Here is a 19311-nt window from a genome sequence, read left to right as displayed (position 1 = left end):
TAAATATTGTTGTTGTTGCTGTTGAGATGCTGAGTCATGTCCGACTCTTCGTGACCCCATGGACTGCAGCACGCCAGGTTTCCCTGTCATTCACCATCTCCTGGAGACGGCTCAAACTCATGTCCATTGAGTGATGCCATCCAACCATTTCGTCCCTTGTCGTTCCCTTCTCCTCCCGCCTTCAATCTTTCCCAGCATCAGGGTCTCTTCCAATGAGTCAGCTCTTTGCATCAGGTGGCCAAAGCACTGAGTCATTCAGGGTTGATGTCCTTTAGGATTGACTAGTTTGATCTCCATGCAGTCCACGGGACTCTCAAGAGTCCTCCCCAACACCACAATTAAAAAGTATCAATTCCTCAGCACTCAGCCTTCTTTATAGTCCAACTCTCACATCCACACATGACTAATGGAAAAACTATAGCTTTGACTATATAACTGAGGTGCCTTTTGATTTTTCTTGTGGTATATGCAAAGAGAAATTTTGTTTAAACTTTATGTGGTCAAGTTTATCAATCATTTCCTTTATGACTTTTGCATTTTTATATTCAGAAGGAACTTCCCCAATGTAAACTTTTATATTAAAAGTGATTCATCCATGTTTTCTGCTACTACTTTCCTGGTTTCAGCTTTACAGTTAGACCTCTGACCAGTCTGGGATTTATTTTGGAGTGGGTTTAACATGGAGAAACAGCTAATATTTTACTTTCAAATGGTTCAATCAGATGTATCAACACCATTTAGAGAATAATAACTACTGCCTCTTGAGAAATCTGCATGCAGGTCAAGAAGCAACAGTTAGAAATGGACATGGAACAACAGACTGGTTCCAAACAGGGAAAGGAGTATGTCAAAGCTGTATATTGTCACCCTGCTTATTCAACTTTTATGCAGAGTACATGATGTGAAATGCCGGGCTGGATGAAGCACAAAGTGGAATCAAGATTGCCAGGAGAAATATCAATAACCTCAGATACGCAGATGACACCACCCTTATGGCAGAAAGTGAAGAAGAACTAAAGAGCCTCTTGATGAAAGTGAAAGAAGAGAGTGAAAAAGCTGGCTTAAAGCTCAACATTCAGAAAACTTAAGATCATGGCATCCGGTCCCACCACTTCGTGGCAAATAGATGGGGAAGCAATGGAAACAGTGACTGACTTTATTTCTTGGGCTCCAAAATCACTGCAGATGGTGACTGCAGACATGAAATTAAAAGATGCTTGCTTCCTGAAAGAAAAGCTATGACCAACCTAGATAGCATATTAAAAAGCAGAGACATTACTTTGCCAACAAAGGTCCGTCTAGTCAAAGCTATGGTTTTTCCAATGGTCATGTGTGGATGTGAGAGTTGGACTATGAAGAAAGCTGAGTGCCAAAGAATTGATGCTTCTGCACTATGGTGTTGGAGAAGACTCTTGAGAGTCCCTTGGACTGCAAGGAGATCCAACCAGTCCATCCTAAAGGAAATCAGTCCTGAATATTCATTGGAAGGACTGATGTTGAAGCTGAAACTCCAATACTTTGGCCACCTGATGCGAAGAACTGACTCACTGGAAAAGACCCTGATGCTGGGAAAGATTGAAGGTGGGAGGAGAAGGGGATAACAGAGGATGAGATGGTTGGATGGCATCACTAAGGTGATGGACATGAGTTTGGGTAAACTCTGGGAGTTGGTAATGGGCAGGGAAGCCTGGCATGCTGCAGTCCACAGGATCGTAAAGAGTCGGACACAACTGAGCGACTGAACTGAACTGACAACTGACCTGAAATGTCACTTTTATCGTATACGAAATTTTCATATGTAATTGGATTATATCTTCACTTTCTGTTTTATTCTACTAATCTGAATATCTGTGACAGCACCAGTTCATCCTGTTTTAATCACTATAACTTCTTATTTTCATATTGAGAAGAATAAGGTCCCTATCATTTTTCATCTTTTTCATAAAATTTCTGATGTATGTTCTCCCAGGTGAACTCATCATTTTGATTAATTTTAAAAAATCCAAAAGACTTTACTGATATTTTGATAGTACTAATACCCTAAGAAAGGCAATCCCAAAGAATGCTCAAACTACCACACAACTGCACTCATCTCACACGCTAGTAAAGTAATGCTCAAAATTCTCCAAGCCAGGCTTCAGCAATACATGAACCGAGAACTTCCAGAAGTTCAAGCTGGTTTTAGAAAAGGCAGAGGAACCAGAGATCAAATTGCCAATATCCACTGGATCATCGAAAAAGCAAGAGAGTTCCAGAAAAATATCTATTTCTGCTTTATTGACTACGCCAAAGCCTTCGACTGTGTGGCTCACAATAAACTGTGGAAAATTCTGAAAGAGATGGGAATACCAGACCACCTGACCTGCCTCTTGAGAAACCTGTATGCAGGTCAGGAAGCAACAGTTAGAACTGGACATGGAACAACAGACTGGTTCCAAATAGGAAAAGGAGTACGTCAAGGCTGTATATTGTCACCCTGCTTATTTAACTTATATGCAGAGTACATCATGAGAAACTCTGGGCTGGAAGAAGCACAAGCTGGAATCAAGATAGCCGGGAGAAATACCAATAACCTCAGATGTGCAGATGACACCACCCTTATGGCACAAAGTGAAGAGGAACTAAAAAGCCTCCTGATGAAGGTGAAAGAGGAGAGTGAAAAAGTTGGCTTAAAGCTCAACATTCAGAAAACTAAGATCATGGCATCTGGTCCCATCACCTCATGGGAAATAGATGGGGAGACAGTGGAAACAGTGTCAGACTATTTTTTTGGGCTCCAAAATCACTGCAGATGGTGACTGCAACCATGAAATTAAAAGACGCTTACTCCTTGGAAGGAAAGTTATGACCAACCTAGATAGCATATTAAAAAGCAGAGACACTACTTTGCCAACAAACGTCTGTCTGGTCAAGGCTATGATTTTTCCAGTAGTCATGTATGGATGTGAGAGTTGGACTGTAAAGAAAGCTGAGCGCTGAAAAATTGTTGCTTTTGAACTACGGTGTTGGAGAAGACTCTTGAGAGTCCCTTGGACTGCAAGGAGATCCAACCAGTCCATCCTAAAGGAGATCAGTCCTGGGTGTTCACTGGAAGGACTGATGCTGAAGCTGAAACTCCAATACTTTGGCTACCTCATGCGAAGAGTTGACTCACTGGAAAAGACCCTGATGTTGGGAGGGATTGGGGGCAGGAGGAGAAGGGGACGACAAAGGATGAGATGGCTGGATGGCATCACCGACTCGATGGGCATGAGTTTGAGTAAACTCCGGGAGTTGGTGATGGACAGGGAGGCCTGGTGTGCTGCGATTCATGGGGTCGCAAAGAGTCGGACACAACTGAGCGACTGAACTGAACTGAACTGAATACTCCGTTTATAGGTTAATTTATAGAAAACTGTTGTCTCTATGTTATTGAGCTTTCCCACTGCTGAACAAGATATAGATTTCTATCTTTTCAAGGCTTCTCTGTTAGTAGAAATTTTCAGTTTTCTTGATATAACATATATTTTAATGTATAATATTATTGAATGATGTCAGTTACTTGAATCATCATATTTCAGTACTGACATATAAACAGCTTCAAGAAAACAATATGCCATAACATTGAAAAAATTTAGTAACAATAACATGATTTGAAAATAATCAGAGCAAAGGTAACTTCAGTGGATATAAAATCATTTTCTTTTTAAGAATACAAATAATGTTTCTACTTGATCTTATAATATTTTAGAACACTTTAAATATATTTCATGCCTCTAATAATTGCCAAGTCACCTATTCCACATAAATGGTTTTAATATATGAGAAGAACTTATATTGTTTATTAATGGTTACTCAAAAAAAAGTTAATTACATTTTTTCCATAGGATCTTCTTTCATAATTCAGTTTCATCATTCATGACAGATTCAAAAAAAAAGAAAAAAAAAAGAATCAAGATGTACTACCTGACAGCTCTAGTTAAATAAGTGTTGATTCTCAACCATTAATATGTAGCTTTCTTAATGTATCTTTTCTAAAATACAGTTACTGTGCATTCTTTCCCTCTTTATAGCCTAAATCAAATTGCAATTGTACTATACTATTTCATCATTAGAAAATTTAAGTAACATCATTTCCTACAGTAAATTCTTTCCAGTAGCCAGGAGGAGCAGGGAACAAGCAAAGAGCAACAGCTTCATAGCACTTCAACCAGAAGAGCCATATAATCTAGTCCTAGTCCTCGTTTATGGACTTAGAAAAACTGCACACTATCTCAGAAGATGTCCATGCAGTTTCCAGAAGTAGCAGAAAGAGCCTGGAGCTTCTGATCTCCGAAGCCTCTTTTCAGACACCGGTCTGTCCTTACTGCTGCAGTAGAGAACTCATCCTTCTCTGAATCCCCAAACCAGCACCAGTCACATCCAAGCAAAAGCACACGGTCAAATATGGTGAACTCCACTCTGAGATTCAGAAATTCGACTCTACCATATAAATTCATTATAACTGATACGATAACCGCATGTGGCTTTGGTCTTTTAAAAAAAGTATGAAACTGCTAACACTTGCAAGGACTTCTTACCTTGTCTATTAAATACAGCACGGCGCTGAGCTGTTCGTCTGTGTTCTCCGTGGCCACTTTCACGCTGACGCTGTGGAGCACCCTGTTGAGAATGTCGCCGTCCAGGGGCTGCTGCAGCTGATCCGCGAGCCCCCAAAAGGCCTGAGAGTCCGCGTCGGAGACGAGAGTGATGTTCGCGGTCCCGTACACTTTATCGACTCCGGCACCCCCTTTCGCATCAAAAAGCATGATCTGGAAGCGTTTAGGAAATGGATTTAAAGACCCTGTCTCTGGCGTGAGGATGACGTCCAGGACAGTGGTTCTCTGGCCGGGCTCAAAGATCAAGGTGCCTTCGGTTCTCACAAAGTCTTTCCCAGAAATAGCTGGAGATATGAGAGTACGACCGATGGTCTCGGCACTCCTCAACTCCTAGAAATTAGACAACACCACTTAAGTGAAACTGTAAACCTCTGATGCCGTCCGGAACCAATTTTCTCTTAAACGATCTGATGGGCCACAACACTGGTATTAAGACAGGTGTTGCTTTAAATTTATAGTTTGAGCCCACATTAGACTTTCTCCTACTATGGGAGTGTTCTGGCCTGGAGGATTCCATGGATGGTATAGTCAGTCCATGGGGTCGCAAAGAGTCGAAGGCAACTGAGTGACGTTCACTTTCACTTTTCACTATGAACCCTCATCAATCTTGTCCTCTAGTGTCCATGTGGCTATATTTCCTCAAACTACACAAATGTCAGATTTTTAATCTTTGGTAATTATATTACAAAGAAGTTGCCTTTTTTCCTTTTATTGTTCAGCTCAGTCACCTTCACATACGCTTTAATCCTTACTAGTCACTTGTGTTATTTCCTTTTCTTCTTTTTCCATTTCCCTTGATAAGTCAAAGTCTTTTCTACTGGTGTCTAAGAACTCATTTATGACTAAGAACGTTAACCGTTTGTCACTCAATGCAAAGGAAACATCGTATTTTATTTTTTGGCTGCTCCAGGTCTTAGTTGCAGTACGCAGGATCTCCATCTCCGTGGTGGCACGCAAGACCCTTAGTTGCAACATGCACTCTCAGTCATGGCATGCGGGATCTAGTTCCCTGACCAGGGATCGAACCCAGGCCCTCTGCATTGGGAGCTCAGAATCTTAGCCACTGGTCCACCAAGGAAGTCCAGAAACATTGTATTTTATTGTTGTCAATTTACTATGGTGTTTTGTCTTTCGGTTGTGTATTAAAATATAACCATGCTGTATTTTTAAAAAATTTTTTTAAAAATAAAACATGGAGTTTTATAATTTTTCTAATCTCCCAAGACAAATTAGAGAGATAAACACACATCATACAGTGATGAGGTTAGGAAAGCTAGATGCCTTAGAATAGATCAAGAAAGAGAATTAGAGAAGAAATGCCATAACTGCCTCACAGAACTTCTCCAGTTGTGAGCTGACTAACAATTTGAAGATGTATGTGTCAGATCACATACGTCCCTGATACAAAGTGTGGTAGGAAGTCACTGGAGGATTCCAGCAGGAGAGTGACATACTTTATTTCATATATTTGGGAGCAATCTGGCTCTTGTGGACAGTTAGGCTGAAGCAGGGGGAGAGGATGGAAGCAGGGAGAAAAGATAGGAGATTTTTACATTAGTTCCTGCAGAAAAGGAAATAATGGTAGCTTTGGTTGTAGGAGTAGAGAGGGTGAGAAGAGCTCAAACTGGGAATATATTTAGAGTGTAGAGTCAGCAGGACTTTCTGATTAATTCAGTGCTGTATGCAAAAGACGAAGAGAATGAGGATAACTCCAAGCTATTTGCCTGGATGAATGGCAGTAAGCTAGGGGAAATATCACCAAGGGCAAAATAGGAGTTATCCATCATATATATGTTATATATATTAAGCTTGAAATGCTTTTTAGACAATTCAAATGAAGATGCCAAGCAACAGCAATCAGATAAATGAGTCTGGATCTGGGGTGGTGAAGACGTTAGTGATAAAAATTCAGGAGTTCTCATTTTACACATGATATTTAAAGAAAACAGGTGGGAATGGTCTAGCCTACAGAGTGAGTATAGGTGGACCCCAAAATTTATTGGTCAGAAAGACTAACACAAGCAACAGGAAGGGGTTCTCAAAGAGAAAAGAGTTAACAGTGGGAAAGAGTGGTGCTCCAGATGCCCAAAGGAGAAGAGCTGGCTTCCAGAGGAGGAAGTGCCCAAGGGTGGCAAAAAGTGAAAAATCAATGAACATGTAGGGTTTTCAAGAGTCTCTGCAGCATAATGGTGGGAGGTTGGAGGAAAGACTAAAGGAGGCAACACAAAAGTCTACTGGCTTCAGAATGGAGAAATTAAACTATTCATTGAGATAACCATATAGGAGTCAAAATGAAAGAACTACATCATCAGCACAGGCGTTTCTCAAAAACATCCTGCTGGACAACGAAAGAAAGCATATCGTGAGACAATACTAAAAGAATCTCATCTCCATAATTACCAAACAGGTAAACCTAAACGGCATATGGTATGTGGTAAAGCTATAAATAAAAGCGAGGTAGTAATTCATCGTGTAATTCAGAATAGAGGTTATCTGCAAGATGCCAAGAGGTTATCCTCCCCTCTCAGGATGGCAGAGAAGGTTCACGGCAGCTAGTGCTAAGCATCTGATAAAGCTGCATTTTCTAAGCTACGTGGTGGTGATTTTATTACTGTAAATTGCACATACACATTCTCTTCACTGTTTTCTGGTAGAATTTATAGAATTTCACAATATAGATGTTTAAAGGAACTAGAACAATCAAAATGTTCTCATGTTTGTAAAATACATGTAACAAACACAAAGAAGAAGCACTATGCAATTTAAAAGCAATAGTGAAAATCAACAGCTTTTGGTGGAATAACCAATGTAAGAATAAGAAGGATAGACATATTTTTTCTTGTACACACATACACAAATGAAATATCTGGAATTGGTTTTCAAACTTGGCTTAGCTACAGGCCTATTTAATTTAAAGATAACTGGAATGAGTGAAATTTTCATTATCTCAAGTCCTTATATCCTTCACCTTTAGATCAGAAATATGGAGATATATAGGAATTTATAGTATGTGCATACTGGGAATGCGGACCTACTGAAGATAGGTATACTGTATGTATACTACAGCTATTAGCTACATTATTAAAAGCTGTTTAAAGTAAAATCAAGAATAGTATTACTGTTAACAGAATAGCAACTTGGTCCATAATAGCAACGTGGTCCATAATTATTTTCTCATACTTGCTAGCTACTGGAAAATTGAATTATATGACTTTCTCTTCTAACAATATGCCCAGCATTCAAAGACAGAAAATTCAAGAGTGATGAAGCAACAGGAAAATAAATAAATGGTTGATTCATGTCAATGTATGACAAAAACCATTACAATATTGTAAAGTAATTAGCCTCCAACTAATAAAACTAAATGAAAAAAAAAATCAGACCAGAGAGGTAAATTTTTTCTTTCTAATTTTTAAAATTAAACCTTGTATTTTGACATAATTACAGACTCACATGCACTTCTAAGAAATATAAAAGAGTGGTCTCCTCTACCCTTTCCTAACATCCTTCATAGATATTAATAACATCTTGCATAATTGTATCACAACCAGGATATGAATGTTGATATAGTCAAGATACATTTTCATCACCACAGGGCTCCTCTATGTTGATTTTTATAGTGCTATTAAAATGCTATGAGTTACATGCTAGTGACAGCATGTGTTTTACAAGGGATCATTTGTGAATAATCTAGAAAGACCATAAATGAGTATGACAGAGATATTGGCATTCAGATTCTTCTTTTGGCATTTTCAACTCCCCTTTCAACTGAGTGTATGAACTAGTTTAAAATAAGTCTCAAATCTTTTTTTTTTATCACTTCTTCCACTCTTCTGCCCTACAAAGTAGAGAGCATATGATGATATATATTTCATGGGAGAAGAAAGAACACATATTTTTTTTCTCATTTCTCTTACCATCTTAAATGCTTAAAAGGAAAAATGCTAAAATCTCCCAATGAATCAAAATACTTCTTTTCATGCTCATACCACTGCGGGCTATTTAGAATGGAGTTTATTTCGAGAGTCTCATATGATAGAGTTGCATCTTCTGGCTTGCCAAGCTGTAGACTCTGTTATAAAGACAACTTTCCTTCCTGGCAGGCTTCCAGGACAGCTCACTACCCACACACAGCTAGCGTCCTCACCTCCAATCCCGGACTCACAGAATTGCTACAGCAAACTGGTGGCGCATCTGCTGGATCTCACGCACAGGATGTTCTGCTCATGAGAGCCACCCAACAGTAACACAACCAGCATGCACTAAACAGCGCGTGGCACAAAGGCACAACCTAGGAACCGTGAGGCCTGAAGTGTCCCCAGGCTTGGGATCTTGAAACAAAAGAAAAGGCAGCACTGTCCAGAATGGCAGCTTTCAAGCTGTGGGGTTTGGGAGTTATACAAGTCCAGGGGAGGGAAATACAGACGGCTACGGTGGGCAAGCTCCGATCTCCACAATCATGCTTCAACGGGAGCAGACATTCAGCTTTGTCTTAATACATTAGAGTTTTGCTCCTAAAATAAACTTTAAAACATAATGCTTCCTCCCTTTCACTTGATGTCACCTAATAAAGTGGATGTTAAAAGTAGCTGTGAGACAGTCTCCTGAACCCATGGATTTAAAGAAACATAAAGGTCACAGGAAACACACAGTTAGTATTGGAAGTCCTAAAGAAGATTTTCAACTAGTTCAGGTAAAAATCAGAACACTGACCCATACTTTTTGTTTCTGATCTTACACAGTTACATCCTAAAGAAACGTTAAATCTCTACAGATTTTATAGAACAGATGTATGTAAGGCATTTTGCATTGTATAATCAACTTTTCCAAAAGAAACAAAAAGACAAAAGACTATCATTTTAAAACATGATCTAAGTGAAAAAAATTGAACTGTATTCAAAGCTAAAGCTTAATGTCATAAACATAATGTGAGTTATGATTGTATCATCAGAAAATAATATATAAAATCTTCTGTTTCATGACACATGCCACAGTTAAGGAAGAAAAGCTTCCTGTGTGTGAATACCTGCTGCCTGCTTACCTGGGTACTGAAGTTAACAGACATCGTTAGTCCGGCCCCATGGTCTCTGGCCACCTGCAGACTAACGAGAGTGGCCTTCTTATGAGCCACTGGCAGTCGAGAACCCACAGAGAAGTACACGAGACTTGGAGGTTTATCAGGCTGGAATAATTTAACCTGTGCAAATCGGGCACTATTGTTTAGGGCTGCTCCAGCTGTTACTTCATACAGTTCCACAAAAAAATGTATTTCACTTTGAGGTATCTGCCAATGAGAAAAAAACAGGAGGGGGAATGATAACTACTAACATATTTCTATTTTAAAACAATTCTGACATTAAGAAATAACATCATTCATACACACTACTACAGAAATAAGTATACATTTAGAGATACGGTCTGTATAATTACAGAATTAAATTCTTACGTTAGATTGCCACGAGATTTATTTTTTTGGTCTTTCTTCAACACCTTTACTCTCTCTGGGAGAGCATCTTACTAGAAAATCAATGTCAGGAGATAATCTACGCATATACTTCAATAAACAAAAGGATACATAAAGTATATTCACACAATGAAAATGTTATCCAGTAGTTAAGAACAATGAAATGTTTCAATATATTTCAATGTGAATGGATCCAAAAACATGACAAAGAGTAAAAAATCAAGTTCGATAATGACATGCATGCCATGCTACAACAAATGTAAAATTTTTAATTACATAAAGCTTACTACATTTTGTTACCAGATACGTATTTCACGAAAGGGTAAAAAAGAAAACAAAACACCACGACAATAAGGATCTCAGGTGGAGAGGTTGCACTGAGGGTAGGGCAGGGTGTGGAGCTGAAAAGCAGGACAGAGAGAACAGAGCTTCCACTTTGTAATGTTTTATTTTTAAAGGTTTTACATAAATTGGCCAAATATTGATGGGTTAACTTAGTGACCTTAGGTATCATTCAATATTTCCCTAAATTCAGTATCAAGAAATCTAAATTTAGTCTGTTGGTTATAGTTTGGTCATGTTTTCCCTCGGTTCTGTGTCAACAATCTCAAATAATTTATTTCCTAAAGCCTGCATTCAATTCTGTAACGTACTGTTAGTCACCTGTTTTTACTTATTTTCTCTTACATAATAATCAAGAAATCTTAGCATCATTTTTAGCTTCCTAGCATAATTCCAAGAAGCTAAGCTGATGCATTTTCAATTGTATGTCTCACTGTCTGACTTGATATAATGCATTCTTTTTTTTCTATCAGCAAGGATCTTAGTCATCATTTGTTTTGTGATCATTTTAATGAGAATTATTATGTCATGAAACAACACAACAAATTCTTCAGTATTATTCAAAATGATTTATATCTTAGCAGCACAGTAAATGAACTGAATCTCTTTTTCGTGTCTGAAGAAACATATTTAGTTTTCATGTGATATAGATTTTCTTTATTTTGCTGATTAACTCTCAGTAAATGTTGAAATGAAGGTCAATATGTTTTTCCCACTTTTGACAAACTAAATTGGTAAATACAATAAACTGAAGCACTTGAAAAGTATGGGTAACTATGTTCAACAACTATTATTCCCTAACGGTTAATGAGCTTGAGTTCACAATAATTTCATTTAACTAAGAATTTCAGAATATTACATTTCAACAAACTCTTGTCTTTTCTTCAGTATAGTATTTCTTCTCATTGTGATGATGATTAAAACATTACTTATAACTACTCTGAGTCAAAAAATATGTTGTTATCTAAGTAGGGAACCATGCAAATTGAACAAATGTGCAGACGGGTGCCAACACATAATTAGAAGAGACAAAAGGAATCTTTCAGTCTAACAACAAAATACTCTGTTCAAAGAATATGCCTGAAGTATACTGGGAAAGCAAAACTCACAGATGGTTATCCAAACCTCTCTGGACCTAAATATGACTAGAGACCTCACAGGAACTCAAGTTCCTTTCCTAGTTAGGTCAGCAGCATTCCAAGATGATCTTTTGCCCAACTAGTATAAAATAATTTTTCGTGGGCCCAGACCTGCCCAGAAGCAAGCCAAGTAATAAATAAGCAAGATCTTACTTAAATAGTTCTTAAAGAAATATGTGCAACAAATGTTTCAACAATCTGTTTAGTTTAAACAAACTTGGTGGGTTAAGAAACGCATCCTAAGTTAAATAACGATGACCTTCATACATTTTGCTAATACAGACCATATGATAGAACCATAGAACCATGAGATACCCAGCAGAGAAAGGGTACTTGAACTGGAATTCAAAAGATGAATTCTAATCTTTACTGAGTAATCAATCTGAGGAAAGTTACTTAAGTTCTTTATAACTTGAAAATAAAAAAACTGAATGACTATAAGGATGATAATTAGAGATAGGGTAAGAGTAGAAAAACGTTGAGTTGAGCGTCAGGAGACAGACTGAACTTAGGAAAAACCACCATCAATCAGCGGTGTAACTCTACAGATGAAAGCAGCGTTGTGTTCACTGTACTGTAAACTACAATTAGTGTTGGTGTGGCTACTACTCGGCTCCACTCCCATCCATTCTGAATAACAGTAATACCAAGCCACCCTATGAAGAGCCAACTCCTTGCTGAGAACCATGTGAAATACCTCTCATTCATTATTATCTCATTTAATATAACTGCCCTGTTATAAACTCCACCAAGTCTGGGAAGTTCAGGAAACCTTAGCAACTTGTCTGTTATCACAAGCTATTTAGTGGAAGAGGCAAAATTTGAACCCAGCTCTTCTATCATCTTACGTATGGACCTAATAGAAGCAGAAGATATTAAGAAGAGGTAGCAAGAATGCACAGAAGAACTATACAAAAAAGATTTTAATGACCAAGATAACCACAATGGTGTGATCACCCACCTAGAGCCAGACATCCTGGAATGTGAAGTCAAGTGGGCCTTAGGAAGCATTACTATGAATAAAGTTACTTGGAGGTGAAGGAATTCCAGCTGAGCTATTTCAAATCCTAAAAGATGATGCTGTGAAAGTGCTGCACTCAATATGCCAGCAAATTTGAAAACCCAGCAGTGGCCACAGGACTGGAAAAGGTCAGTTTTCATTCCAATCCCAAAGAAAGGCAATGCCAAGGAATGTTCAAACTACCGCACAATTGCACTCAATTCACATGCTAGCAAGGTAATGTTCAAAAGTCTCTCAAGCTAGGCTTCAACAGTAGGTGAACCGAGAACTTCCAGATATACAAGCTGGACTTAGAAAAGGCAGAGGAACCAGATTCAAACTGACAATATTTGCTGGATCATGGAGACAGCAAAAATTCCAGAAAAACATCTACTTCTGCTTCACTGACTACACTAAAGCCTTTGACTGTGTGGATCACAACAAACTGTGGAAAATTCTTCAAGTGATGGGAATACCAGACCACCTTATCTGTCTCCCGAGAAATCTGTATTCAAATCAAGAAGCAACAGTTAGAACCGGACATGGAACAACGGACTGGTTACAAATTGGAAAAGGAGTATGTCAAGGCTGTATATTATCACCCTGCTTATTTAACTTTTATGCAGAGTACATCATGCAAAATGCCAGGCTGGATAAAGCACAAGCTGAAATCAAGATTGCCAAGAGAAATATCAATAACCTCAGATATTCAGATGACACCACTCTCGTGACAGAAAGCAAAGAGGAACTAAAGAGCCTCTTGATGATGGTGAAAGAGGAGAGTGAAAAGTCTGGCCTAAAACTCAACATTCAAAAAACTAAGATCATGGCATCTGGTTCCATCACTTCATGGCAAATAGATGGGGAAAAAAATGGAAACAGTGACAGACTTTATTTTCTTAGGTTCCAAAATCATTACAGTGACTGCAGTCATGAAATTAAAAGACACTTGCTCCTTGGAAGAAAAACTATGACAAACCTAGACAGCATACTAAAAAACAGAGACATTACAGTACTTTGCTGACAAAGGTCCATCTAGTCAAAGCTATGGTTTTTCCAGTAGTCATGTATAGAAGTGAGAGTTGAACCATACAGAAGGCCGAGTCCCAAAGAATTGATGCTTTCAAACTGTGATGTTGGAAAAGATGCTTGAGGGTCTCCTGGGCTGCACAGAGATCAAACCAGTCAATCTTAAAGAAAATAAATCCTGAATGTTCATTGGAAGGACTGATGCTGAAGCTGAAACTCCAATATTTTGGCCACCTGATGCGAAGAACTGACTCATTAGAAAAGACCCTGAAGCTCAGAAAGATTGAAGGCAGGAGAAGAAGGGGACGACAAAGAAAGAGAGAGTTGTGTGGCATCACCAACTAAATGGACATGAGTTTGAGCAAATTGCAGGAGATGGTGAAGGACAGGGAAGCCTGGCGTGCTGCAGTCCATGGGGTCACAAAGAGTCAGACACGACTGAGCAACAGAACGACAACAAAACTGAAGATGTGGGCGACATTACTGGAGGAAGTGATATTTTTATTAGCCTTTAAAAGAGAGTTAGGAAATGTTGGGTTGTGGGGGTTGAGGAAAGCATAAGACTATTTAGACAAATGCAGAGAGGAGGACTTAAACGTTATCAAGTAGAAAAACATGACCAAAAGTTTTGAATGTTGAAATTTCAGTTCCTTTTCTTCAGGGCAATAGAAAGCATAGTAACTGATGAAACTCCCACTCAAGAAAAGTAAACTACAATAATATTTGTATAAATTAGGAGTTTGGGATTAGTTCATATGCACTACTATACAGAAAACAGGTAAATAGGACCTACCATATGGCACAGAAAATTATACTTGTTACCTTGCAATACCTACAATGGAAAAGAATATGAAGACAAATGTGTATATACACACACACACACATACATACACACACATATATGTTATTGTTTAGTTGCTTATTCATGTCCAACACTTTGTGACCCCATGGACAGTAGCCCACCCGGCGGCTCTGTCCGGGGAATTCTCCAGGCAAGAATACTGAAGTGGGTGGCCATTCTCTTCTCTAGGGGATCTTTCCGACCCAGGGATAGAACCCAGTTCTCTAGCAATGAATGCAGATTCTTTACCACCTGAGCCATCAAGGAAGCCCAAATGTACATATAAACTAACACAGCACTGTACATTAAGTATACTTCAATTTCAAAAATTTTTTAAATGAAATTCTTGGATAAAAAACCAGTGGGAACTCAATATTTTAAATCTGTTTTCTAGCTCCATCACTACCAAGATGGTTCACAGAAGCAGCTGTGTCAACCATCAACTCTCATGCCTATCTCCAGAACAAAGACTCATATCTCTGAAACTCTGATGAAAGAAAACAAATCCTTGGATGTCTTAGAGCAGGAAAAATCAAGATGGCTCTAAAACACAGATTACTGCTATAAGGCAAATAAGTATCCAGAGATGTTAAAGCAATATGAAAAGACACAAGAGTAACTCAGTAGATCTTTCAGTGTCTATGATATGACTATTGAAGTAGAAGTGGGCATCAGAGGATGAGATGTCTGGAAGCCATCACCAATGCAACGAACATGGACTTGGGCAAACTCTGGAAGATGGTGAGGGACAGGGAGGCCTGGTGTGCTGTAGTCTGTGGGGCTGCAAAGAGTCACACAACTGGGCAACTGAACAATAACAATAGCAAAAATAAAAGTATTTAGTAAGCAATTAAAATTAGATAAATTTGAATCTATAACATAATGGTACTTAAAGGAGAAAAATTATGGTAATGTATTTTTTTAAATGGTTAAAATGAAAAATGTAAGTATAACAGTATATAATTAATATTTTATTAGTTTTAATGTATAGGGTAATGTTCAGTTCAGTTCAGTTCAGTCACTCAGTCATGTCTGACTCTTTGCAACCCCATGAACCGCAGCACGCCAGGCCTCCCTGTCCATCACAAACTCCCGGAGTTTACTCAAACTCATGTCCATCGAGTCGGTGATGCCATCCAGCCATCTCATCCTTTGTCGTCCCCTTCTCCTCCTGCCCCCAATCCCTCCCAACATCAGGGTCTTTTCCAAAGAGTCAACTCTTCTCATAAGGTGGCCAAAGTATTGGAGTTTCACCTTCAGCATCAGTCCTTCCAGTGAACACCCAGGACTGATCTCCTTTAGGATGGACTGGTTGGATCTCCTTGCAGTCCAAGGGACTCTCAAGAGTCTTCTCCAACACCACAGTTCAAAAGCATCAATTTTTCAGCGCTCAGCTTTCTTCACAGTCCAACTCTCACATCCATACATGACTACTGGAAAAACCATAGCCTTGACCAGATGGACCTTTGTTGGCAAAGTAATCTCTCTGCTTTTTAATATGCTATCTAGGTTGGTCATAACTTTCCTTCCAAGGAGTAAGAGTCTTTTAATTTCATGTCTGCAGTCACCATCCGCAGTGATTTTGGAGCCCAAAAAAATAAAGTCTGACACTGTTTCTACTGTCTCCCCGTCTACTTCCCATGAGGTGATGGGACCAGATGCCATGATCTTAGTTTTCTGAATGTTGAGCTTTAAGCCAACTTTTTCACTCTCCTCTTTCACTTTCATCAAGAGGCTTTTTAGTTCCTCTTCACTCTCTGCCATAAGGGTGGTGTCATCTGCATATCTGAGGTTATTGATATTTCTCCCAGCAATCTTGATTCCAGCTTGTGCTTCTTCCAGCCCAGCGTTTCTCATGATGTACTCTGCATATAAGTTAAATAAGCAGGGTGACAATATACAGCCTTGATGTACTCCTTTTCCTATTTGGAACCAGTCTGTTGTTCCATGTCCAGTTCTAACTGTTGCTTCCTGACCTGCATACAGGTTTCTCAAGAGGCAGATCTATGTTAGTATATCAATAAAGTTATGCCTTTAATTAGGTATATATTGATTTATTAGTGAATGGTAAACATCCTTCTCTTTGCATGTACATAGGAAGGAGTTCATAAAAAAATGTTAGTAAGACAATTATTTCTAGAAAAAACACAAATTGTATCAAAAATAGGAATAAATTTTTAGGACTGGTGAAATGTATACAAATGAAAGCATGTCAGAAGTTAAAGAGTACTTCATACAGAAGGTGAAAGATGATGCAATTTTATGTTCATTCAAATATGGTAGAACAGATGAACTGCAAAGATGCACTAAGATCACAAATTTGTTATCTCATTTCTTTTCAATTTGTGCCACATTCCTTAGCATGTGGGACCTTACGGGGATCGAACCCATGGCCCCTGCCCTGGAAGGCAGAGTCTTAAACACCAGACTGCTGACGAAGTCCCTGCTATCTCATTTCTTATGAAGTGGAGACTCCAGGTTGCCCTCACAAATATAACAAGATATTGACAAGGCAGGTCTATCTTTTCAATGCCCCTATAGACCAGCTCAATGTCTGACAGTGACAGGGCAATGGTTAGGGTAAAGCGGCACTGCAAGATTTAAAGAGCAAATCATTCTGTGGAAAACAGATGGTGCTGAAAAAAATAACTTGTAAAGCATGAACTTAAAAAACATGTTGATCTCACAAGTCAAGTCATAAAACGGATCTCAATCCACTGTCCAGCAATTATTTGAAACAGCTTCAGACAAGCATTAGGATCTGTGGTCCTAACAAAGAACAAAGTGGTGATAACCAAGTAACCTGATGTGATCTGAGACGAGTGGTCTTTCTCTTCTGGAACCATCAAACTTGCTACAATTCTTCAAGGGATGAAAATATGTATTACTGTAACCTTAGAGAACATCAATATAACTGTTTCAGGAATCCTCAGAAAGTGAAAAACCAAGTAGACAAAAAAAATGAATGAATAGTTAAATCTACAAAATTATTATTTAGAATGGATTTAAATACAGCTACCCATTTGGAAATAATTTTATTTGTGCAATGCTTTTTCTGCTGTTTAAAGTTTTTGGCATGTACCAAAAAATCGTGATGCTTTTGAACATTCAAAATATTGTGGCTAGTTTTTGCATTAAATATTTGAATTTAATAATTTAAGTGGTAGGCAAGGAACCAATGCTACTGAGTGATCCTTGGACATTAAAGTATCACAGAATAGTCATTTTTTAAGAAGCGATACCTGATTACTAAATGACTAAACTCTGTTAGAGCCTCAGCAGCCAATACCATTTGATTAATGCAGATTCCATTAGAATGAGGAGAGGAACGCTTGGCTCCTGGGTGCCATGTGCAACGTGAACCAAGAGAAATTGATCCAAAGGCTCCCTGAGCATGGCCTCTGTGCCTCTTTGGTAGATCAGAACTGACCTCTCTAACTAAATGGATAGCGAATAAGAGAACTTTCATTCTAAGGATGAAATCTATGGATACAAAACAATGTAATCAAATCTATAGACATGATAAAAGGAAAAGAACTAAACATTCAGAGTAATCAGAAATAAAACTAATCGGGCTGAAAATGACTCAAGGAACCATTCACCCCATGATCAGGTGGGCCAGGAAGAATCTTGGAAATGACAAGAAATAGAACATAAAAAACTGATGAGCTTTTTTATTACTGAGATACAAGTGACTTACAACATATATAAGTCTCAGGTGTACAACTGATGCGCTTATTTACAAAAACTCAAAGAGACTCAGACATCGCAGCTAGGCGAGACACAAAGAATTTCCACGTAATGTATACATGTATACATTTCAACAAAGTAGCTTGAAAACGACTAATTCTAAAGAAATACAATCAGAATTCTACAGCACTGGGCCTCACTGTTTCTTACCTTTCCAGGTTTGAGCTCAATGGTGATAAAGCACTTTGTTTGACCTGCCATACAGACAGTGGTCCCTGATACAGACAGAAGTTCATCCGCCAGGTTCACGCCATCTTTCTGGAGCACAGCAGCTGTTCTGTTAAATGTGACTCGCCAAGAGACCTTGACATCTTCAAAGGCTCTAGGAACAAAGCAAAGCTTATGCCAGTGCAGTCACAGAGTGCATTATTCCTGTCGCTAATGTAGAATATATTACCAATACGCCGGAGTGCACCTCCTCATCCAATACAAGCATTATCTCTCCCACTGACAATGCTGAAAATAACCAATTCTGCCCACTACAGTTAAGAAATTAAGGCCAGAGTTTATGTGGCATTCTTTGACCACACGCCATTCAGTAATGATTAAGTATTTATTGAAATATAATTCTGGATGCTATGTACCAGAAATATGAAAATAAAAATTATAGAGAACCACTGCCTTGAAGTAAATGTTCCTCATTTGTCTTTTAACAAGAATCTTTCTAAAGGAAAAATACTACTGCTAAAAATGGTCGGTACTATAAAGGACAAGAGATGATCTATCCTTTCTGAGAATATTTAGACCCAAAATGGAAAAGGTAACACCGACACATGTACCCGTGTGCATACCAAGCGCACGTATATCATGAACACTCTGATGTGTGCTATACTGCATTAAACTGTAAGCAAAATACTGGCAATCCAAATCTTCCTAAATAGTAAATGGTTGTATATGCAGAGTGATAGAGAATAGTAAACACGATGAAGTGGTGACTTACATAATCTGACATCTGTATGGTACTTCATAAAGTACTAAATGTCCCAGGCAGCCCTAGTCAGGGCTCAATCACATCTGATTCTGCAATCCCATGAACCGTACCCTGCCAGGCTCTTCTGTCCATGGGACTTTCTAGTCAAGAATACTGGAGTGGGTTGCCATTTCCTACT

General features: G+C 38.6%; 1 protein-coding gene across 1 annotated transcript in view; it reads right to left on the bottom strand.

The window, feature by feature from the left end:
* ADGRV1 (adhesion G protein-coupled receptor V1) overlaps positions 1-19311 on the bottom strand; it is a 540993-nt gene that overhangs the window by 305506 nt on the left and 216176 nt on the right. Inside the window, exons 76-78 of the mRNA XM_043913586.1 lie at positions 18353-18524; positions 9679-9921; positions 4560-4967 (exon numbers count right to left, since the gene is read on the bottom strand). Coding sequence (XP_043769521.1) covers positions 4560-4967; positions 9679-9921; positions 18353-18524 — 823 coding nt within the window. The remainder of the gene's footprint in view (positions 1-4559; positions 4968-9678; positions 9922-18352; positions 18525-19311) is intronic.

Source organism: Cervus elaphus, chromosome 9 (genome assembly GCF_910594005.1).
Source record: "Cervus elaphus chromosome 9, mCerEla1.1, whole genome shotgun sequence".
Classification (NCBI taxonomy): Eukaryota; Metazoa; Chordata; class Mammalia; order Artiodactyla; family Cervidae; genus Cervus; species Cervus elaphus.
This window is presented reverse-complemented; position numbering and strand designations above follow the sequence as displayed.